General features: G+C 34.8%; 1 protein-coding gene across 8 annotated transcripts in view; it reads left to right on the top strand.

The window, feature by feature from the left end:
• The window catches only part of DNAAF11 (dynein axonemal assembly factor 11), a 348016-nt gene that overhangs the window by 19150 nt on the left and 303472 nt on the right, over positions 1–25394 (top strand). For 7 of the 8 annotated variants that reach the window (XR_007376059.1, XM_048940323.1, XM_048940326.1 and 4 more), the window contains 9 exons: positions 2645–2722; positions 5014–5186; positions 6111–6310; positions 8705–8887; positions 9453–9530; positions 12070–12135; positions 13640–13709; positions 14548–14643; positions 18111–18196. Coding sequence is in view for 7 of the 8 variants with exons in the window: in XM_048940323.1 (XP_048796280.1) it covers positions 2645–2722; positions 5014–5186; positions 6111–6310; positions 8705–8887; positions 9453–9530; positions 12070–12135; positions 13640–13709; positions 14548–14643; positions 18111–18196 (1030 nt within the window). In the remaining variant the exon portion in view is untranslated. The remainder of the gene's footprint in view (positions 1–2644; positions 2723–5013; positions 5187–6110; positions 6311–8704; positions 8888–9452; positions 9531–12069; positions 12136–13639; positions 13710–14547; positions 14644–18110; positions 18197–25394) is intronic. The other variant, XM_048940329.1, reaches the window with a different exon arrangement.

The raw sequence follows: 25394 nt of genomic DNA on the forward strand, positions 1-25394 counted from the left end.
AAATGGGAAGAAAACACAAGATAACATTGTGTTCTACACTGCCTTACTCATATCATGCACACAGATATTGCAATTATAGAAATACCATAGAGAAAATATACAGCAAAATACACGGCATGAATCCTTGCTGAGAAATTAATTTCATCATCTATGAATGGAGAAAACACCTCTCCAAGGTCTTAGTTAACCAGAAGAAGACAAATTTTCAAGCCTGATTTAGTTCACTGGTTTTAGACAGCCAATTTAAGACAAGACAAATTGCACCCTGAATAACCTATTTCTCTGTATTGATTATAGGGGATCCTAGAGAAGTAGCTCAGCTGTAGACATGATCTGTATCAGTTAGATGAATCTTTCTCTGCTTGAATTTCTTTGTTTGCCTCTGCAGGGCCAGTATGTACAGCAGTTAGTCAGCACAGCTTGCAAATTAGAGTGTGAGGTAAACTTTCTGACTTCACTGGATAGGTTTTCCAGTCAGATCTTCAAAAAACCTGAGACTGGTGAAGTCTGTGAACTGCATCATGAGTTAAAGCGTGTATCTTGTATCAGAGTTGTGTCTCAGACCTGCGTGTCACATTTCAAATGGCATTTGCGTTTCCCAGTTATTTTGGCACTGGTAAAGTTTACTACTCCCCCACCTCGCTTACACAGAGGAGGAAATGCTAGGTATTCTGATAGAAATAAAAGAACAAGCATTGTGGTCCTGCTAATTTCAATAGCTTGCGGTGAAAATAATACATTTTAGATCCCAGACTATAGAATGGTCCTGTTGTTGGCTGACAGCTGCCTGCTATCTTATGTTTGGCCTGTAGAAAGAGAACTCCTGCAGCTTTAAGTGAGCCATTGTATATATTCCAGTTATATCACAGTGACACTATGGATAAATTTGAATCACCATATTTAATATGTTCCTGGATATATCATCTACTGTATTTATTCTTGGCTTGAAACAAAGTGATGTAGTACCTCCTCTTCTACCCTTATACTACCATACATTTTCTATGATTAGAGCAACTTTCTAATCCTTTTCTCCTCTTAAAACAAACATCAAGCAGTACTGCACTCCTTCAGTGCTTTCCACTATGAGGAATGATACATTAGATAATGCAGGTGATGTTTAGGGTTTACATAATGCTTTTCTGTAAAGAACGCCCATAGAATGCTGTGTAAATATTTATTTTGAATGCAGAAAAGGAATTCTCCATATGCCACTGAAATCCTGTGCAGTGTCAAACACAGAATGCTTCTGACACAATGTGTGATTGTCTCAGGGACAACAAGGTGCTGTAATCCTAACATCCTCTTGGTTTCCGTTTAGTTGAGGGAGCTTAGCTTCTTTGAAGAAGCGTGCAAGCATTTAGGATCTCAACCCTTCTGCATCTCTGAGCTTAGTTTAGTTCCTCTACAAATGGCTTAACCTCCAGATCCCACGCCACTTGCAATCTGAACAATTCCTCAACTCTTTCTTTATTCAGCCTTACCTCTGTTCATTGTGCATCTTTGTAGTATGCGTGCTAATGCTGCGTGCTAAGACAGTGGCACTCAGTACATGGCCATGTAGCACCATAAAGCTTTAGAAATCTGTTGTAGGCAGATGTGTGACAGTGGACAGTGTAACAAAAACACAGGACTGGCAAACTTACTAGCACAGGAGCATGAGCTCTGGCTAAGGGAATTATAAGGTTTTATTTCCCAAAATGCTAATGCATGCCTCAAGGTTGTTTTTTAGGCTTGTGGCAGAAAGGAATCGTGGTTTGAAGTTGTTACTGCACTTGCTTTACTTCAGTCAGAATGGAGTGTTTGTGTATTCATTATGACTTGAGTGAAAATGGAAAAGATAATGGCTAACCCATCATTGTGGGCCAGCCCACTGCTGCTTCCTCAACTGATCATGCATATATGAAAATCCTAGTTGAAAATGACATGACCTATTTTGTTAATCCGTCCATTATTTTCTAATGTCAGGAATTAAAACACATCTTTAGGTTTTCCTAAAAACTTAAGTTGCCTCAAAAATTCCATCAGAAAAGGAAACTTCTTAGACCACATTTTTACCAGAATTAACTCATACTATTTTACAGGCAACATAAATTGCAGGCTAAGTAACTTTGGGTTATGTAAGATAGTAGTTTTATTTCAAAACAGAATAAATTCTTCCAACAGCTATATAACATGGATTATGGATTATTTCAGTTACTTGTAATAGCACTGTAGATAAAAGACCTTTAGAAAATGAATATATACTAAAGAAACCAATCTTTTCTATATAAGTGAGTGTAAAACTCCAGTTTCATAAAGCTTGACAAAATATGGTCCAATTATTCCAGAGTTTCATAATGAACGAAATATTTCACCACATATTTTGGCCAGTCCTCTTGCATTATGTACTTGTATTACAGATGTTTTGATTAAAAATGTGTTTATAGCCTTCCCTCTTTTTTAATATTAACATATACTTCTCATAGAAATCCTGTTTTCATCTTTTTAAGCATTAAAATATTAATGCCTGATAGTCTAATACAAATTCAGTTTTGTCCTTCCCATTTTTCTGCTTTATTGTTTGTTTGAAGTTAAGCAAACAAGTAAAATAATAATGCCTATTCAGTGAAGGAAACTGAAGTAATGGATCTGTGTTTTGTTACAGAAAATGTGGGCAGGTTAAAGAAGTTAGAATATTTAAATGTTGCATTGAACAATATTGAAAGAATTGAAAATTTGGAAGGTAAGATATTTTAATGAACTAGTTCACTTTTTCTTACTGAAAAACTTGAGTAGAGACAATGTAAAGAAAAGTGGAAGCTATTAATTATGCCCATCAATAAATGTAGTACGTTTACAGTCAGAAGAAACTGGTTTGTGTGCAGTGTTTCAGTAATTCTTTGTAGCCAGTGGTTCTTACAGCTGAAGTTTTGTCACTGTTGTTTCTTAAATGCATTTTAACTGGCTCTCTGCGTACTCTTTTACCAGTGTTGTCAGCTACGACAGCTCCATTCTTTAATCCTTTACAAAACAGGAATCAAAATTTAATGAACCTTTACAGGATTGGTATTGGTATTGCCCCAGTTGTGTCAGGGTAAGTTTAGGTTGGATATCAGGAAAAACTTCTTTACAGAAAGGGTTGTTAAGCACTGGAACAGGCTCCGCAGGGAGGGTTGAATCACCATGCCTGGATGTGTTTAAAAACCGTCTGGATGTGGTGCTCAGGGACATGACTTAGTGGAGGGTCGTTTGTTAGGGTAGTGGTGTGGCTGGGTTGTGGTTGGACTCAATGATCTTTAAGGTCTTTTCCAACCTGAGCAATTCTATGATTCTATCATTTGTTATGCAGCTTATCTAGAGCAAAGTTTTTTTGTTTTTGTTTTTTTTAATACCATGCTGGCTGTAAAAAGCATCTCTTTTTATCATTCAGCAGTCACCTTTGCTTCAGCAATCAAAAGTCTCACAGAAGAACATTCTACATTGTACAGAAGTTGCATTGTCTGGAGTATTTTTACAGAGGTTTTCAGATCAATCTTTTTTCTATCTTTACATAAAATTGTATCCATATGATCTCTATTTAATCATTTAGCCTGTCACTATAATTGCTTGTCCAAGGATTTACCATTTTCCATGAACAGGTCCTAAGACTTAGAGCATAAGTCTTACCTTAAGTCTTATTTATTAACATATTTAATAAGTCTTATTTATTAACATAAATACATAATTTAATAAGTCTTATTTATTAACATAAATACATTCCATACTCTTTGAACCATTTCTGACTTCTGACTTATTTCCTTTTTCTTTCTCGATTTCTGCTTTGTCAAGTTGCTCAGTATATAAAATGTGCACCTTAGCAAGGGGACAAAAAAAAAAAAAAGCTGTTTTGCTTTATTTTCTTTTGAATCATATGCATGCTGATTCAAGAGAATGGTTTAAATCAAATGGAAAAATAAACAAATAGTTGCAGAAATATATACTGCATTACTTATTTGGCAGTTTGTTGAGAAATTTACATCTTTTTTCATGCCAGCAAATTTTAAGGTGCTCTAGCAGGCTGCATTATTTATTACTGTGATTTGTCATTTACTTAGATGCCAGAAACTTTGGGAGCGAGCGTTGCAAAAATTGAGGTTGTTTTAATCCTCTAATAAATCATTTTGCATTGTTTATGCTCTTTTCCATTATGCATAGAATACTTGCCAAGTAGACCTGCAAAGGAAAAGAGGTGATTAAAATGATGAGCACAGAAGTTGAATTTGCTCTTAGCTGAACTTTTTTACTCTTAGGCCAAGGTTATGACTCAGGACAGATTATGATGAAAGGAGTAGCTGACAAATTCTGGATCCAGATTTCCCAAATCAATTTGTTAGCAAATTTAGTGCTACTAATTATAATAAATGTTTCTGGTTAACACACCACTTTCTCACCAATTTTTGCAATTTAATCAGTGATAAAATATTCATAACAATAGCTGAGTCCATAAAGTGCAAAACTTCATCTCAACTTGGAGTGGATTTTTAGAAAACATTTTATCAACACTTTGGTAATGTTAATGAAGATTAACATTACACAGAAAGGAAACCCATAAGTCATCCTGCTCTTCCGAAGTAATTAGGCACTCTTTAGCCATGTGGAGAAGACTTCAGCTGAGAACAGTACCAGTATGATCAGACTCTTAAAGCTGAAGTTTATTGTCTGGAAATGAAGCATTTAATAACTAGTATACAAGCTCTGACCACAGAGTTCTTATAGTCATGAAACCAAGAGTAATTTTTCTTATATTTTCCATCTTACCAAGAATTTTTTTTCTTTCTATAAATATTTTGATGTCCTGAAGCTTAGCTGTGAGTCAGTCTTCTACCTGTGGCCTGTAAGAGATGTATCCTGACAGGATGAAGTTATTATACAAAGGCAAATGCAGGCATCATTTTTAGTACCTAAGTACATATATGTCTCTGTATATTTGTGTGTATGTGTCATGAGCATTTATGTTATGAACAAATCAAATAATTTTTTTTTTAATTCAAATAGGCTGTGAAGAACTGAAGAAGCTTGACTTGACAGCAAATTTCATTGGTGAACTGTCCAGTGTCAAAACCCTAAAATATAACATACATTTGAAGGAACTGTTTCTAGTGGGTAACCCATGCACTGAATTTGAAGGTTACAGACAATTTGTGGTGGCAACACTTCATCAATTAAAAGTAAGATTTTTATTGTTAATTCTATGAACAAATCAATAGCCAGCTTTGTTGACTAAACATGCTAATACAAAACAAAACAAATGCTTATGGTAGGAAAAAATAGGAATCTTTTTCGTACTGCCCTCAGGAAAGTGAAGTCTGTTCTCAAGAATTCTGACTAAACCACAGTTATTTCTTAGAGTTATCAGTCATTTTCATTGGAGATGCTTTAACGAATTTCCGAAAAGATAAGTACATAGTACAGTTGTGGCTTTTTACTCATTTGTTTTTATACAGACAGTATTTTTTTAAACATATATTTTTTAATATTGTCATGATTTCAGAAAGTTACTCAGTTGTTGATAAGGTACTGGTGTTATATACCATACCAATAGTGTAAGGCAATGGAAGGATAGAAGTTGACATGAAAATGCACTATATTGCATCTGCTGTAGATATGTTGAGATTGAGATTCTGTGCAGGGACTGATCTAATGATTTCCTGTCACTGAAAATGACCCCAAGTACACACTCACACTTTACCTTGGAGAAGCACAGACACTTACTTTCCTTAATGTGAGTAGATTCAACTAACTTTGTCAGCAGTAAATGAACACATTTAAAGAAATATATTTGTAATAGTTCCATGAGCTGAATCAAAATGAGAAAAAAAATAACAGAAATGGCTGAAGGGACTCTTCCTACTCCATAGTAATAAGACAAAGTAAAATTCTGAGAAGATGCAAAAGGCAACTGTTAGGCACAAACACTTTTTCAGACCTAAATAGAAATTTACTGTTAATTCGTTTAAATATACTGTTTCTTAAATAGTGCTTTGGAGGTTGGAAATGAATATTAAATTAACCTGAAGTTTAATGGATTTATTTGATTGAATATGTTTAAAAGTTCTCATGTATTTATATGGATTTTTCTTCCCTTTGGGAAGTATTTGGATAGTAAAGAAATAGAACGTTCGGAGAGAATTCAAGCACTTCAGTACTATCCAGAAGTGAAACAGAAAATCAGAGAACAGGAACAAGCTTACCTTCTCAAAAGAGCCAAAGAAAAAGAAGAGGCTCAAAGAAAGATGCATGAAAGAAAGGATAGGAAAGAAAAACAAATGGAAGCTGAGCTTGGACTTGACAGGTAACAGTAGGTAGCAACAGTTTTTAAGTAATCATCTAATCATCATTCTTCTTTTTCTTCATTAATAATTTTGCTTTTCCTCCTGAAATATTGGTTATGTAATTCTACTTAAAGTCTCATGTTTGTCTTTATTACTGATTCTAGTGGGATTCCAGCATTTATCCTCAAGCATTTTATGCCTAAAGAAAAATATAATCAGTTATAAATGTCCTTAATTACTGATCTGCAGACAGTACAAAAGAATTTTTGTCCTGTATCTCCTGGCTAAATTGTCTGGTTGCAAAACAGTGTAATTGATAGCTTCTTTCAGATGGACAGCTGGAAATTGTTATTTAAGGTAATGCAATTGTGTCAGAGAAAGCTGTTCTTCATCTATAATTTCTTTTGCTTCAGACATAATAGATATTAAAAATGAAACAATTTGAAGATCTTCTGAGATGTGTAAAAGGCTATGGAATTGTTTACACCTACACTTCTTCTAGTGTAGGTGTACTACACAGCAGAAGGATTTTTCTCTCACTTTCTCTTTCACTGTACTTGACCTTCATCTTTAGTCAATTTTTAGTCCAGTAGAGTCTAATTTCCATGATTCATAGAATCAAAGAATCGTAGAATGGCTTGGGTTGGAAGGGACCTTAAGAATCATCAAGTTCCAATCCACTTGCCACAGGCAGAGTTGCCAACTGCAAGATTGATCACTAGATCAGGTTGCCTGGGCCCCAACCTAACCTGGCCTTGAACACCTTCAGAGATGGGGCATCCACGTCCTCTCAGGGCAATATGTTCTAGCACTTCACCACCCTCTGTGTGGAAAACTTCCCCCTATCTGATCTAAATCTTCCCTCCTTTAATTTAAAACCATTCTCCCTTTGTCGTATCACTGCCTACCTGTGTAAAAAATTGATTTCCCTCATGTTTATATCTCCTTTTAGATATTGGAAGGCCATAATGAGTCTCCCTGAAACCTTCTCTTTTCTAGGCTGAGCAAGACCGATTTCTTCAGCCTATTGTCATAGGAAAGGTGCTCCAGCCCTCTAATCATCTTTGTGGCTCTCCTCTGGACCTTTTCAAAAGCTAAACATCTCTCCTGTGTTGGGGGCATAGGCACAGGGACAGTGCTCCAGATGGGGCCTCATGAGAACAGAGCAGAGAGACAATCATCTCACCCCTCTTCTGATGCAGCCCAGGATACTGTTGGCCTTCTGGACTGCAAGAGCACACTGCTGCCTCATGTTAAATTTTTCGTTTACCAGGATCCCTATCTCTTTCTCAACAGGGATACTCACAAGGATTTCTTCTCTCAGTCTTTATACACATTTGGGATTACTGCTTGCACTTTGCTTTGTTAAATCTCATTAGGTTCACAAAGACCCACCTTTAGAGTTTATCAAGGTCCCTCTGGATGGCACCTCTTCCTTCTACAGCAAACTTGCTGTGGGTGCGCTCAATCCTTCATCTATGTCATAAATAGAAGATGTTCAAGAGTACTGGCCCCAGGACCGCCCCCTGGAGGACCACTGCTTGTCACCAGCCTCCACCTGGACTTAAATACATTGACCACAAGCATCTGGGTGTGTCCTTCTGGCCAATTCTTTATCCACCAAATAGTCCACCCTTCAAATCCATATTTCTCTAATTCAGAGAAAAGAATGTGGTTCAGAACCATGTCAAAGGCCTTGCAGAAGTCCAGATAGATGACATCAGTTGCCTTCCCCTTGTCCACTGATGCTGTCACTCTGTCATGGAAGACCAGTAGATTGGTCAGGCATGACTTTCCCCTGGTGAAGCTCCGCCTTCTGTTTCGGATCACCTGCTCATCCCTCATGTGCCTTAATGTATCTCCCAGGAGGATGTGCTCCGTGATCTTTCAAGATAAAGTTGAGTCTCACTGACCTGCAGTTCCCCAGATCCTCCTCCCTCCCCTTCTTGTATATGGAAGTGATGTTCCTCTTTTTTCTTGTTACTAGGGAACTTTGCCTGACAGCCACAACTTTTCAAGTATAATGGAGAGCAGTTTGGCAGCCACATCAGCCAGTTCCCTTTGGATCCTGGATGCATGTCCATCATGCCCCATAGACCTGTACAAATTCAGTTTCAGGAGGCAGTCTCAGACTTACTCTGCCCTTACAGTGTGGGGGAGTTTTCTCCCCAGTTCACACCAGGAGTTTCAGGAATATGAGGTTTGGGGTTGTGAGAAGAGTGAGAATCCTGGCTGCCAGTGAAGACTCAAGCAAAGAACTTAATGAGTACCTCAGCCTCAGATTAGAGCAGAATAAGTTATCCAAATACTTAAAATATTGTTATTGGTAGGAATTAATATTCATAGTGGAGTAATCAATTTATCATTGCTGTTACTCTTCTTTTTCAAACAATATTCCATGTGGTTTCGTGTAGCCCAGACTCCCTACAATACAAAGAAAATCATCAGACAGAAGGAGAACAACAAATGTGGAGAACAGCTGAAGATGATGAAGAAGACAGAAGATTTTGGGAGGAGCCAACACCATATACTCCAGAATCTAGATTAGAAACTCACAGATATATTGAAGAAAAAAGGAAAGCTAGAGACAGTATAAGGTATGTTTTTTTGTTTTATAATATATTTTGGGAACTGAAGATGAACAACTTTTTGAAGGCACAGAGAGGATGTTGGCATCTGCCTCCCATTGAGTATTGTCTTTACCTGTGCAAATATGCTTTAAAAATGTTAGTAAAATATACTGGCTGCTTATTATTTTTCATTTTCTATTTTTTATTTTACCCTTTATTTTGTTTTCTCTCAAACAGGGTTGTTAAATATAATAATTTCTTTTCAGCTCCACTGTTTGGATTTCAGAATTTCCACTGTTCTGCCAGCTAATTCATGTTTGATATCATGTTTGACAATGAATTCTGAGTGACACACCTAGGAAGTTATTATCTATGTAAATAAATGAAAGTATTTGCTCAGCTTTAGATGATGCTTTTAATGTTCAGTTGGACATCTGACATAACCTGTTCAGTTTCTGAAATAAGTTGTATCCTTAAAATCCAGTACCAGATAATCCTTGCCTTCCTGACATCTTCTCCTTTCTGTTTTGCTATTCAACATAAAATATGAAAATGTGAAATTATAAGCTGTTTTTCTTTCTATTTTGTTTAGAGGGTCAAAAACAAGAGAGAAGCCTCTTCCAAAATTGGTCACTGCAGAAGGAAAAGTTCTGAATGTCAATATGCCTAAGTATGTAAGAAAGCAATGCTGTGAAGAATTTAAACAGTTGATTTAAACCACTATTTTGAAATGTGTGACAATACAAAAAATAAGAAAAAAGACAAATTCTGATATGTAGTATTGTATTTCAAGCGGGGAAAATTACTCCTAAAATTACACTCTGATGCTGGAAAAATAGTTTTCAGTGAGTAAAGTGTAAAAGATTGGTAATTTATATCTTGATATTTGAAAACAAAAGAATTTATTTTTGTGTAAAAACTCCTTACTCTTCTTCCCTTCTATGGTAAATTTCTCCAACAGCATCTTGCTAATAGTGGAAAAAGTGTAACTAAAATCTGACTGTTGAAGATAGATATATCTAAGTAGCCACTTTAAATGTGGAAAATTATATGTAAGTACTATTTTTGAACAAAATCATTCTGTCTTTAAATGACAGATATAAACCTGGCAGAATTGTGCAGCATATGTAATTCACTTCTATGCATGACATAGAAGTCTGTAGCAATGGAGCCTCGTGTCTTCAAAGGCACATGGATATTCAAGTCCTATTTTAAAATGAATTTCCTGGAATATCAGCCATGTGTTACCATTGATTTCACTTGAAGCTGGAACCAAGCCTTCTTGTATTAATGGAAAACGGAAGACAGAGAATTGTTTCCTTATGAACGGCTTCTCAAACAGCCTATGATCAGTAGTTGGCCTTTGAAGGAAAACATACCTGTCTGCTGTTCTCCAAACAAGTTTTTCCAATTGTAGACTGGTTTATCTACAAAAACAAGCAAACAAGCAAGCAAAACCCCAAAGCTAAGAAAGTACTTATCACTGGCATGAAAAATGCTTTCTGAACTTTAGAAATTCATAAACCCATACAAATCTAAGGGATTTGGAATCTTACATTGCATAAATGCAATTGTATGCATTGTAAATGCATAATTTTCTATGATCTAGGTAAAATTATAGGTAATAGCAGAAAAGCTTGTATTTATTTGATCTTCATTGGAATAATCTTTTCATTGTTTTGATGTACCTTTCTGTAAAAATGTGTTGACAGAAAATGAAAAGAATGATTTCCTAGTTGAAAGATGACAAACCTTAAATAGTTTAAATCTTATGCTAATAGAAAGCATTTAGAATCAAGCTCAAGCTATCTAATTTTAAGAAAAACAGTCATCTAGAGTTAACTGTTAGTAGCAGTCCTATTCATATCACCTGAGTTTACTGGATTAAAATTTACTGTGTGGATGTGCCCAGGTAAAGCCAGTTCATTGACATTCTTTGCTGTTATGGCTTCAACAGGAATATTCCAGCTCTTCAGTGCAATCTGGCAGGTATTGGAGAGACATAAATAAAGAGTACAGAGATGGTGCCCTCCAAACGTTTTGTTTTATTGCTTAAGTCTAATGTCCAAAATATCCAAGGTTATCTGATGCTGAAAGCTTATCAAAAGGAATGGCTGTATGCTATTCAGAAAAGAAGACTATTTATTTTTCTCATTTCTACTAAAGTTTTCACCTAGAAAATTTAACAATTCTCTATTTTTTTGCCCTTTGTATTTTAATGCATTCTCAAGATTTTGGGTGTAGTAAGAAAAGGAAGCGTGAATGGGAAAAAAAGCTGTTCATACTGCTTGCAGTTTTCTGTTCAAAAATATGCATAAGCTAAAAGCTCCATAAGCTTTCTTCTAATTAGTCTGTGTCACAGTGGGGGAGAGAAAAGAATTTAAAAGTATATCTGTATTTTCATTGCTGAGATATTACTGCTAACTGATAAACTGTTAACAGTTTAGCTTTTTTCTATTAGATGAACCCAAAGTATCTGAGGATTCTGATGTCAGTTTCAGTATTTGATCAGAACTTGTAGCTGTAGACAAAATCTCCTTATAATAGAAGTACAAGAGTTGTTTTAAATTTATAATTGCTGAGATTTGTTAATAAATTTCAGAAGTTAGCCAGCAGATCAGAAACACATAGCTATTAAAATCTATGGCCTTATTTTTAACAAAAAGGACAAAGCTTGTAGAATCAAGGATATTAAGCATTTTTATTTACTTTATTTTACAAACGCGGATGCAGATATTTATGCTACAGGTAACTTCCACAAGAAAAACCATGCAATTTTTTTTTTTTAAAAACAAATTATGAAGTTAGAATTACTGGGTTTCAGGCTGTTCATGCTTTTCATGAACGGTCTTTCTATGAAGATATCTATAAAAAAGACACTTTGCCAGCAGATGTCTCTCTTTCTGCACTGACAGACTGAAGTTAACTAACCTTCAGCACAATTTTCATTTGTTTCTTGGGGATCGGGTAAGAACAGAAAGCAAATATAAGAGTGACTCTAGCTCAAATGTCACTATGTTAATATCTTTTACTACTTATGAGGAAAATTTGAAACCATTTGTCAAATATTCATGTCACGTTATCATATGATCATGATCAGTATCATTTTTATTTACCTGAAATTGTTAGTAGTTGAATTTGAAGAGGGTCATAATGTTTGTTTATTCATCCCAATTGATTCTGATGGTGTGTCTTATCATTACTATTAGGCTTCATTTCTCTTTGAAAGATGATGAAGAAAACAATCAGTTCATCTTGGATCTTGCTGTTTACAGGTCAGACTTATTATTTATGTTTCCACTTCATTTTTGCCATTACATTCTAATACACAGAATTCCAAATATAATCCTTTTTGTAATGGAATTTCAAGAGGAAAACAAATATAGGGGGTTATATAATCAATCTTGACGCCCGTGTCAAAGAAGTAGAACTGTATAACTCAAAGACCCTTCGGATTGATTGAATAAGCTCTGTGTCTGAGTAGTCCTTTTTTTAACTGATGTCTTTTGCAGTCTACAGACAAGTTTCCTCCATACTTCTCAGTTTATACTTATGTAAAATCTTTTCCATTCATTCATTGGCAGAATAGAATTGTAAGAAATGTTTTTGTCCATTGTCTAGCCTTAGAAAGGCTCCAATACAGTTCAGGATCTTCTAGTTAAATTCTTCTTGAAACAAGATGAGATAGCCTAGTCCATAGCGCTTATTGGAAAGAGTCCATGGTTTATGCTATTCCTAAACTATGACAGAGCATTCTCTAGAATAAAGTTATCTGAAACAGACCAAAATATGAGAAGGAAACCTTATAACTCTTTTATTGTATTTACTACTAAGTACTTTAGCAACTTTATTTGTGGCTTTACCTCTGGGTCAAAAAGGGATTTGAAAGCCACAAGACTATTTACCCCACATTGGAACTTGTTAGAGTTTATATTATAATTCACATCAGGTGTTCTTTCCTTTAAGCTCATTTATTTTGTTTAGAACAAGCCCACTCAATTTTTTTCTGAATTATAAGAACTAGGTTTTTTGGAGCCTTAAAAATTCTGTTCTCATGCAATAGAATGTTGGATATTGTGTAATAGTCTGTGCTTTTCTGTAGGAAATGAAAACTAAAAAGTTTGAAAATTTCACCTTAGAAGTAACATAAATGAAGGGAAATAGGAAATATGTTCTCATACTTTCACTAGCTGGCCACAGGAACAAGAGTATACTTCACATGAAGAGCAGATGTTAGATTGGAGCTTCTACAGGTCACAATCTTTGTTTGCCAGTACTGGAATGTAAAAATATTGTTTTCTGGGAATATAAATATTTATTTTCAATTGATATAAAAAGGGTCCCTTTATTAAAAATTTACCAGCTAACAATAGTAGCAGAATGCTTCTACAATTTTAAATAGCAAGTAAGCAAATTTTCATATTAATGTAAAGCAGCATACTAATAAAAAAAACCACACACACACACAAAAAACTCTGTTTTCACAAAGATTTTGAAATACTGGAGTTATACAATAGCTGTACTGAAATACTGTTGTGGACTTGGCAGAATTCGGCACTATTTTATTTGATGTTCTGTGAACACACATAGGAATATCATTTTTCTTCCAAAAACCATCCCACTAAATCTAAGTAATATTTCATTTAACTTAATAACTAAAAATTGAATTTTATAGTTTACAAATTGTCAAGTTATTACTAAAGAGTTAAATAATCTGAAGAGTTTATGTACTGAATTGTATTGTGAAGTTTATTAATTTATATAAATTTATTTTTGAAGACATCTGGACACTTCTCTGCTTGATATCGATGTCCAGCCAACTTATATACGAGTACTGGTGAAAGGAAAGGTTAGTTTTGTTCTTATTAAATTCATGTCAGATCAATGTTTAGTTTATGCAATGGTTATTCAGTGTACTCTGTAGCTGACTTACATTAATTATCAACTTTTGTGCACATATTCAGAAAAAACACTCTTTCATAATTGCATTATTTTGAACCACGTATAAACTGTGGAAATTCTAACCAGAAGAGATGCAAAGCCTGAAATGAAATTCTGTTCTCTCTTTCTCTCCTTCTCACTTTTTATTTCCATTATAGTGTACCATAAATCACTTAAGAGAGCTTATTAGTTGCCCTAGGCTACTATTTAGCAGTGTCACAATCTGGAATTTATAGCAGACGGAAACAAATGGATGTGTATTCCTTTGAAAGAGTGTTTAAAATGCCATTTTACTTTTCTCCCTTCTCAATGGTTCTATTTTTATCATCAGTTTTTTGAAAAATTTGAAACATTTAAATAGTAAACTGAAGTCCATATTTATGACTTTACCGACTGCATAAATAAAATTTCAGAATTAATTTAAATCTAAAATAGACTAGATAAGCTTTCTCATTTAATTGCTAATGTAAGTCAAGCATCAGTTTACAACATTTTTTAGAAACATTACTTCAGAAATGACAGCAATTCAAAAATATACATATAGCTATTCTTGTTAGTAAAAGCTGTTTAGCATGTTAATCATGTATTAGGATTAGTAATACTGTATTTCAATTGAGAGGTTTTAGACATAGACTGCTATTAATATCAAAGAATGTGATGGTTATCTTATGTGTGTGTGTTCTATCCAGGTTAAAAATAAAAATAAAAAAATTAGCATGATATACTTCAATTCTATTTTCTCACAGACATTCCAACTAGTGCTCCCTGAGGAAGTCAAGCCAGATAGCAGCTCTGCTAAAAGATCACAAACAACTGGTCATTTAGTTGTCAGCATGCCAAAGGTATGAAAAATAATCTGAGGAGGCATCACAGGAAGGTATTTAAAATGTTATGAGTACACTGGGAATGTTTCTGAGTCAAAGGTAATAACTAGCTAGTTAAAGTTATTCAGGATATATTTCCCAAAGAAGGAACATTCCAGAATGATGATTTAATCATAGTGCCAAAAGGTCTGATTTAGAATTCCTTTAAAGAACTCTTAAGGAAATCAATATTAATAGAACTTTTTCCTGTATTTTCAACAGATACAGCTTTTTATATGTGAAAATATCCTCTGCAAAATCTGTCATGTTCTGAAGCCATGTATGAAGAAGTGTTTATAATAGAACTGAAAATAAGAAGCTTTTTTGTCTATATGAGATAATAAGACCAGATGAATTTTTCAAAATTCGTGTGGCCCACACATGTGTGAAAATGACATTTTTGGGATACAAATCCTTGTCAAAATGCTTTCTATCCATAGAAATCATATTAATATGAAAAGAATGTATTCTAGGAAAGTAATATAATGAATAAATTTTGGGAGTAACTGTAATGCCAGCACAAGCTTTTCTTCCAGAACTTTATGGTTGAAGATATCAACAATATTTGATAGCACTAATTTTTTATCATAAACTTGATATTAATTTGATATTTCAAGATGAGAGGCAGGACAGTTCATACAGCTTCTTTTCAGTTTGTATCAGTGATAAGAAAAACCTAATGACTATATTGCACTATATTTAACATTTCTGATCCTGATAAATAATTATTAAAAAATAAAATATAAATTATATAAAAAATAAAATTATTTGTAACTAGATAAAAGAGCTAGCAAGTTCCATAGGTAACTGAAATTCTTAAAATACTATTAAACTAAAAAGCAGACTTATACAGAAGGCTTTTTGCAATACTATCCAGAAAAGATCTCTAACAGAATGCTAACTGAATTCAGTGTTTTTTTTCTTGCTTTAGTGAGTTTCTGGGTAGGTTGCTAAACATTTCACTGTACATCTTCCAGCCTGTTCATCATATTTTCCCAGCCTTTAAAATGAGAAGTAAAATCTCTCTAGTTGACTCTCCGATGGCCTTGCCATTCCATAGATATTATAGATAGTAAATTCCACATAACGCAGAAGAAAGTAAATTATTTTCACCTCATTTTCTGGAAACACTTTTCTTAAATGTACTATTTATTGTACAGCAAACCAATGCAGAATGGGCGCCAGAAATTTCTAAGGCACTCCCTAAATATCAAAATATCTTGCAGGGAAGATAAAAAGTGAGAGTTTCTTGGTTAACTTTAACCAAAATTGACATATTAAATCATCAATTTTGTAAAATGCCATCAATAGATTATGCCAGAGTCTTGTTAATTACTGCTCGTGAACAATAACAGAAATCAGCATTATTAGCAAACATTTTTTTATTCAGGGTTCTGATACATTCTGTATCATGTTTCATGTTTTAAAACTTAGCTTTCCTTGTGTTAGTAAAGCAAAGGGAAAACTTTGATTTTTTTGTTTAACCCTTCATTATAGAAGCAATAACAAATGAATTCTGACAGCTTTTTATAGTGTAGGCGTTCAAAAGCATTCAGAAACTTAAAGGCCATTGGGAATTAGTTACCTTAATATGAAAATAGAAGGATATATATCACACATGTCAGTGTAAGAATTATCTGATAAAATTTCATAGAATTCTCACTCAGCTTGGTGTGGAAAATGTAGTAATATTTCACTGCCATCCAGTTCATATGGAGACATACAGCTGTGGAACCCTACAAATCATTTCTTCCTTCAGAATAAATGTGTTTCTGTTGAACTCTATTACTCAGTGGAATTCACATTGCAGGAAAAGAAAGCCATTGTAGGAAAAAACTGTAGGCTGAAAAGATGACTCAGCTTAAAAATATTGTTTTCACAAATTCCTTCTCTTTTCTCAAATATATGCCAGATTCTGTTTAACACATCCATTTTTAGAGTTATCTGCTAATGTTCTTAAAAGACCTCTCTTATCTGGTTTCTGAACATTCTAACTACTAACAACGGTTTCATAGAACTACTTCCAGAAAGCTTCACTATATTCACTTAGACTTTCTTCCTGTATATTACAGATTTCAAATTCCAGTCATTTAAATTTCTCCTGAGCCCAAAGTCTTATATTTAGCCAAAGTTTAACTCCGTCATTTCCGTTTTCCATATTAGTTAAGCTCACTTTCTTGACTTCTCTGAGAGATCAGCATGTGATCACTGTCCTGTTGAACCTCACATACCATGGTTGTATATTGTTTCAAAAGAAACAAAAATGAAATAGACAATATCCCCTACTTTTTTTCTTGACATCTTTTGAGCAAGAGAGCTTTTGAGTAAAAAAATGATGATATAGTACACAAATCCTAACCCTTTTCTTATTTGACAAACCCTTGAAAAAACTTTATCCTGTTGAGGAATCCTTTCCTGTTGATTGCAGGACCAGTGATTTTCCTTACTTTCCTTGTCAGTGTATTCAGTGGGTGAAGTAAGGAACATTAGTGTCAGGGTCATCAAAGGAATGCACATTAGGGCCCCCTGTGAAGTGAGGGAAGATTCAAAGAAAAAGACTTTCCTTCACCAGAGTGTATACAGAATCAGAAGGGATCAGCCTCTTGGCAATGCATTTCAGAAATGGATTATAGAAGCTACAGAATTATAAATCTGTCTTACTTGTTACACAGTTTGGAGCAAAGACTTCAAGAGATCTGGAGCAGAATACTTTCAAGTCAATTTTACCACAACATACTTGTTAAAATAAACTATTTGTTTTAGTTCTCTTATAGTTCCGTTATGTTCCTGTTCTCCCCCTTCCTTTCAAGTGCTTAAGGGATCCCTTTCCCATGACGTTGTTATGAAAGGAAAGAGAGATGTTTTTACCATGAGAAATGAAATATGTTCCTTAAAAAAAATGGCGATGGACATGTTTTCTTTGAGAAAGGGAATTCACTTAGGCTTCAATCTTGAAATTTAATTTTAGTAAAGTTGCTGAAAGACTTTGTAGTTGCTTCTCCTTTTCATAAATAGTGAGAAGTCCAGAACTTAGCAGGTGCTTTAATAAAAGTGTCTGAACTAACATAGACATTACGACTCAAATACAAGCAGAAGATGCATTAAGAAAAAGCTCATTAGCTACAGAGAAAATCAGTGTGCATTATTTACGTGGTACTAAACAAGAAAACATATATATATATATATACATATATTTAAACATTTAAAAATATACATACTCATATATGTATTTGAATATGATTCCATTTAAATCATTTGGTTAAATGGCCTTATACATGTTTCATCCTGAGTGAAGAGTTTTAAAACCTAACAGAAAGACAAAAGGTCACAAGAGAAAATTTATTCACATCCTCTTACTGCTTCAATTTTTGACAGATAATTTAAATGCTTTTGAGCATAAATATCAACTTTTGTGGGACGTATTTTTCTGTCTATTTTTATTTTAGGTTAAAGAAATAATCCTGGCTAAGCAAAAATCATCAACTTCAGTCAAACCTTCTGACAGCAACACGATGTACAAAAAAAGTACAAGGTAATTCCTTTTTTTCTTTTCCATTAATTTTACTTTTTGTACTTAAGTTATTCAATTGCCAGAGTATTTGCTTCCTATTGAGTATCTTATTGTTAAAAGTACGAAAATATTCATTTGTATAGGTTACAACACTGTATAAAAACCTTAGACTAATAGCCTGTCTGGTACTGTTTATGAAATGGTCTGCTCCAATAGCAGAGCCAAAAAAGCACTTAATTCTGCAGATCAGTTTTGTTACATCAACTCATTCAAATTATTGAAATAGTGCACGCTAAAACTATACCACCTACTGGGAGTTGTCTCTGCACAACTTCTTGTTATGTAGCCACTCAAAACCATTTAGAAAAAAAGAAGTTTTGAATCTTTCTCATGAATGTATTTGCTCACTGATAGAGTGAGTATACACGTTGAGGTACTGCACTAAGTAGCTTCAGAAAGCAATTCTGCAAGGTTTTTGTTTTCCTGGGGTGCATTAAAAAGAACATTTGCAGCAGCTCAAAAGAGATTCTGCTCCCCTTCTCCTCTGCCCTGGTGAAGCCACAACTGGAGCACTGTGTTCAGTTCTGGGCTCCTCAGTTCAAAAAAGTCAGAGATTTCCCAGAGAAAGTCCAACTAATACATCAGTCTGGTTCAATGGCAGTGGCTGCAATTCTTAGTGAGGTTTCAAAATGTTCATCAGAGATTTTTGATGAAATTTTCCTCCTCCTGTACTGCATCCTTGAAAACAGTTGCTTGCAAATGTGTGTATTGCCAAAAAGGGGTGATACAAATAAGGCATGACTGTGAAGTGAGGAAATGTTTTTCTCTGGTAAAACAGGGCTTGTAAAAGTAAAGGGACACAGTCAGATTTCTGAGTTGAATCTCTGGACTTTGTATGGCTAATGAATGAAAATGCATACAATTATTTGCCATAACTTGTGCCGGCACTGCACTGTGCCCTCCCTGTGCCCTGGCTGCAGCTCAGACAGAGTTAATAGCACACCTACAGTTGGCTGTTGCTGAGCAATGGGTTGCTTACAGGGTTGGGCCAGACGGCTTGTTGTGGCACAGCCACTGTGCCAGCCTCATGTTGCTCATGGGACATGGGTTGGTTATGCCTGCACTACATGATCTCCAGAGGTCCCTTCCAACCGCTGTGATTCTGTGGTTATGCAACATAGGTTCATTCTATTACATGTGCCATAAACTCTAGCTCTTAAACTCCTTCAGATAGTAGTTAATGACTGCTGGAAGCTAGCAAATATCAGGGATATGCTATGATTTTTTTTCTTACCACGTGTCGATAACCATTAGAGCAGATAGACACAGGGGTTGATGGCCACATGGCCTTACTAAATACAGACATTTTGATGTATGTTACTGTATTTTGCTTTTCCTCTTGTTGCAGGCAACAATATTCATACCGTTGTGAGATATGGTAACTGCAAAGTTTGTTAAGCAGCTTATTTGTACCAAAAGTGTTGTATTTCCTTGTTTGGCTTTGTTGTGGTACACACTGATAGAAAGGCTAGGCAGACAGTAAAGGTTATCATTATGGATCATGTCTGTTCTTGGTCTCAGTATTTAGGATGCTGGCCAAATGGCACTGCAAGTGTCTCATGTTGTTTTTCCTGCTTTTTGTTTCTTAATTTTAATAAGGATTGTTCTTGTCTTCTTTTTTTGACTGGCCTACCTAGCGAAAAGACAATAAGATGACTGCAAGAATTTGTTGACATCCCAGATGAGACACAACTACTGTACCCTTTCCTTAGGCAGCTGTGATTACTACAGTTCACCTTCTTAATTACTGAGTATTTCAATTATTTTTTAAAAGATGGGCAGTGGTTCTTTCCAGCAGAAGCAGAAGCTACAGCCTTTGAACATTAAAATAAATCAGTTAAAAGAAATGTATTAACTGTTCTCTAGGAGAAAATCAGATCTTCCTACTTTAGATACACGACCTCTCTTCTAAATGGATTCTTCCAAACAGCAAAGAGCTGGCAACTAGTGGGTTGCTAATACGTATTTCCTTAGAACACTCCAAAAGGAAGTGTCTGAAGACTAATAATGAAGCAGGCCCCCTTTCCAGCCAAGAGGTGAACTAAAGGTACTCCATGGCAAAGTGCAAGGAGTTTTTAGATTTCAGTCCACTTTTAAGTAATTATTAAAATATTTACTGAGGATTTTGAAGGAAAAAATGCAGTTTTTATTGTTAAAATATTTCAGGAGTTGCAAATCACAAAAGGAGAATTAGGAAAGAGGCATTTTGAATTACAGCTCTTTCTAAAAATACTAGGTTTTGACCTCTGAATTTGAAAAATTGCTGACTAGCCAGATGTTAAAAACTTGCTGAATAGTTGTCTCTTAGATTACGGAAGAAATTCATTACAGTGATCACACTTGACAGATACAGATGTCTAAGCTAAATTCTGTCAGACATAATCTGCTAAACTATAATATAGTGCTTTAAATTTCTTAACTCATTGGCTGTGTTATATGATGATGCTCACTACTTCTGCCACATTCTATGACTGTATACAAAACTGTATTTCAAACCTTCAAAGAGATAAGTTATTTTAGCAGGAATTTGGTTTCTTGATTTATTATACTTATAGAACATCTACTGATAAAGCAGCTGCATCTGTCAGGCTTAACTGTTACTGGCGTCAGAATTTATGAGGAAAAGAAGCTGAATTTGCCATTGGTACATAGGTGAAATTTACGTAGTTAGGAACTTACTTTTCTCAAATTATACTGGAAATTTAACAGTAGCAGATACATAAACCTAATGACTCTTATCCCATACACTCAGCTTTAGACTGTTCCTCCTATATCATATTGGAAAAGAAAAAAACAGAAAATGGGAAACATCTCTAAATGTTAATATACACTGTTGCTGTTTGATCTGGCAGGCAGCTCAGCACCACCCAAGCTATTCCCAAGAGGAGAGAATTGGAAACAAAATAGAACTCATGGGTTGAGATAAAAGCTATTTACTAAGACAGGAACAGAAAATGAAAACAAAAAATGCATTCTAATTTGAATCCTTGAAAGAATCTTTGCCAAGTGTAGGACTATTCTCCTGTCCACCAATTTATTAGCTGAGGATCTCTCCCAGCACACTTCTGCAGTTTGCAGAAAGAGGTGAGAATTTAATGTTGCAGAAAGGAATACCATAGAACAAAATGACTAATTTCCAAACTGGAAATGTGAAGTAAGATGAGGGTAGAAGTTTTGTGAAGCTGTAGACAAACTAACCTGAAGGAACTGCAAGCAGATTTTATGCAGTTTTTCAAAACTCAAATTCACCTTCATTTCTGCTCCTAAATCAGGAATGAACATTTTAACTAAAAGACAGGTAAGTGCAACTGAAACGTGGCCTACACAAAAGATGAATAAATGTGTGGCAAGATCACAATTGGCAAATCAGTTATCAGTTCTACTGACATGTCATGAGTGCCTTCTACAAGACCTAGGAGTTGATCACAGATCTAGCCAGTTGAATGGATTTGCAAAAATAATCTTTTCAGGCTACATAGATTGATATCTTTTATGAAGATACTGAGAATTCCTGCTCTCAAAGCAAGTTACATTGTCTGAAATAGGAGAAAACATAGAAGTAGTAGTTCAACTGACTTTAAATAGAAACTAGATCAGGTCTGACTAAGAAACATTTTTAAAAGGCTTTTTTTCACTGTGAAGCGTAAAGCGTAGATTGAATTGCATTCTCATGGATGCCCAGAGCTAACCAAAATATACAGTATACACCTCTATCTTTTGACTAACAGAGGAAAAAAATGTCGGGCGCCTAAGAAATGATTTGAAAATTAATTTGCTCACACATGTGTCTAATAATCCATAGTTGTATAAGGGCAAGGACAACTCGGAAAATTCTCAAAAATACTGTTCAGTTAGCTCTTGAGCTTTAAAATCTAAAATCATCTCAAAATGTACGTATGTGATAAGGATAAAAGACTCAGAGCACAGACATACTTAACAGTGTTTTCCATAGAATCATAGAATGGCCTAGGTTGAAAAGAACCATGAAGATCATCTAGTTTGAACCCCCTTGCTATGAGCATTATTTATATAACGTTTCAGTACTTTTTAAGTGAGGTCTTAACAGTTTGTTAGAATGAAGTGTTTTCAGTAGAAGCTTCCCCGATGTTTAAACAGGACTCAGCTTTGACTAACAAATTTAGCAGTGCTTTTTGTTTTTCTGGGATAATTAAGATGCAAAAATGTGATTTAAGATGGATTTGTATATTGAACATATTGGAGCGTGTTTCTTACTAACAGGCAAGGTCAGTTTGATATTGTGAAGTGACTGTGAAAAGAAAGGTAAGGGACAGAACTGTGAAGCTGAAACTTGGATTGGTTCTCCAGAGCTGTTGGTCATACTTTGTAAATATCATTGCAAATGCTGATGCAAGAAAGGAAACTTTCAGTCAAATGCCAGTGTATTTTCTGGATCACGAGTATGAGAAATCTTTGGCAATCCAAACTTTTATTGAAATTCAGAAGTTGAAGCAAGAAAATGTAACTGTCAAATCATTAAAATATCAAATGTTGGAATTAAGAACGGTATGAACAAAAGTGTAAATTATAAAAAACCCCCTCAAATTATCAGAGTTGTGCTCTGTCACACACCAGATTGATCAGCAGGCTGCAATAGTTATGCAAAATTGAACGACTGACTGTCATTTCTTTATTGTGAAATCTTTTTCTTTTTTGAAGAATCTCTCAACTATATAGAGATAGAAATAACCTTTCTAAGGGAAAGAAATGCCAGGAAAAAAAAAATCACTTGATATTATTTATTTTGATGATCTAATCTGTAGATCATCATTCTCGCTTGTGTAGAGACCACTCAACAGCAGGTAGCAGTGCCTGAAATTGGAATCATTTGTGAACACTGAGGCTGATAGATATATTGTAGTTGGTCTTACTGTCTTCATCACTATTTTACCACTGTTTATGAAAAAGCATTAGCAACAAGAATAGTTTTTACTCTCCTAGGCAGAAAATCTTTGCATTCCTTCTTCCAAAATTTTTCAGATAGTCATGACATCATCAGTAGTCATACCATTTTTTCCATAGAAGCGTGATGGGAAGAGTGCATTTCCAGGAGATGTGCAATGGCAGTTCTGAAGTTAATGCTTCCTATTTTATTATGTTGGCCCACGACATCAGAGGCAGATGTGGGTGGTATGGCGGTAGAGGTTGAATCATCCCAGCAATATTCTGTTACATTTTGTTGCTGTGCGACAGATGGCAGCAGAGAGGCGGTCTGACAAAATAGCAACTGACGTATTACGAAGTGCGTATGAAGCAAAGGTGTGGAGTTGAATTCTTTCATGCAGAAAAAAATGGCACCAACTGAAATTAATTGATATTTGCTGAATATTTACAGAGACCAAACAGTGGATGTGAGCACTGTGAGGCAGTGGGTGGTGCATTTCAGCAGTGGCAACAATGACATGAGACACAAATCATGTTCTGAATGACCATGGAGATATTTATGAATGCAACATGAAGGATCTTGTTCGTAGCTGATGAAAATTCACAGCTAATGGTGGTGACTGTGTCTCGAAGCTGAGAGATTGCTCTGTCAAATAGTGTTATTGTGCTCTTTGTATCTGTTGTAGTTTCCATGGAAATAAATAGGAAACAATAATTTCAGAGTGACTTGTATGTATGTGTCATATATGCACTGAATTCTGCATGATTAAGGCTTGTCATTGTCCAAACATTTCTTTTATGATAGCTGAGGGAGTAACGTGAGCTGTACTAAAGAAGTACAGAATATCTGATCTGACCTGTGATGATTCTCAGTCTTTCCTATTGTCCTTGCTAATCCTAGGTAACACTTGCTGATTAAATTTTGAGAATGACTGGTGACAAGCTTGTTGATGTGGACTGTTACTTATCATGCAGTTAATTGTTTTTTGGTGTATTGAAGTTTATTCATCTACTAAGCAATGAATTATTCAAAATCCATAATGTTGATTGTATTTTCATGACTAGCAATTTGTACAATTTTAGAACAAATGCAAATTACCAATAATAATTGAAATAAATCAAATCAAGGTAAATCTTTTCTACCATGTGAGTGAAGTATGTGAGGCTGATTAAATTTAATATTTATGCTTTTTTACTTTTTTTCTGAGATGCCTTCAAATTAGTGACTTGTCATTAGTGATTATATTAATTTTCTAGACAGGAAAAAAAAAAAAAGGTGTTCTTTTTAGAATCCCCCAGTGGCTACTTATAAAATCCTTCAAAGTGACAGCACTTTTCACAAATCACAGAGGAAACAGAACTGTTTCTTAACTCTAAGGAATGAACATTTTCTGGAATGTTGCCACAGAAATTTGTGTCATTAAACTGTTTAGTTTAATTAAAAATCTAGCCTCATAAATGGAAGAACATTCAGAGTAAAGAAATGACAATTTTCTTGTATCTTTCCTCGTAACACATTCTCAGGAAGCCATTCTCAGTGGCTTTTGTTTTCATCGCTTGTGGGAAAAGATTATTCTGATTATTAAGAGGTAGGCTTCTCTGGACATTTCCTGCTCAGCAAAATGGGCAAAAAATTCCCTTAGAACAAGAAAATTCTAGTGGCATAATGCTGAAAGAGGTGGCTAATCTGACTATTACTCTTCTGTTAGTCATGTTTTCCTTGGCCCTAGCATAAGTGAAGAAACCTGCCTCTTCATTTCTCTGTAAGTTGGGCAGGGATCTGACACACAGGCATGGTCTGGGAGACTAATGAAGAAGCATGGGCAGACTTTGGAAGCTTCTTCACAAAACCTCGCTTTTTAAAAACTGAAGATGATGTATTTCAGATTAAAGATCTTCTTATGTACTTTATTTACATACTTTCATTACCTAATTTGTCATCAAAGTAAAGCATTTTTTTCAACCAGTAACCTTGCTACATTTTCCTTTGTTCTAGTCTTAGTAAACCTTTCTGATCTCCTGGGTAAACGAGGAGTTTTCTCACATCTTGTAATGTACTGTCTTTTGTAATGTTTAGCTTGGAACTTTGACCCAAAGTAATCCTTAGTGTAATAGTAAAATCAGTACGAAGATAAACAAACCATGCTGGAATTTTCAGAAATTAGATCATCAGACAATGAAATTCCCATTTTGCCTTTTTTTTAAAAGACAGACTTTGCAAGACAAAGTATATTTCAAGTCTTTGATCATCATGTGG

This window comes from Lagopus muta, chromosome 3 (genome assembly GCF_023343835.1).
Source record: "Lagopus muta isolate bLagMut1 chromosome 3, bLagMut1 primary, whole genome shotgun sequence".
Classification (NCBI taxonomy): Eukaryota; Metazoa; Chordata; class Aves; order Galliformes; family Phasianidae; genus Lagopus; species Lagopus muta.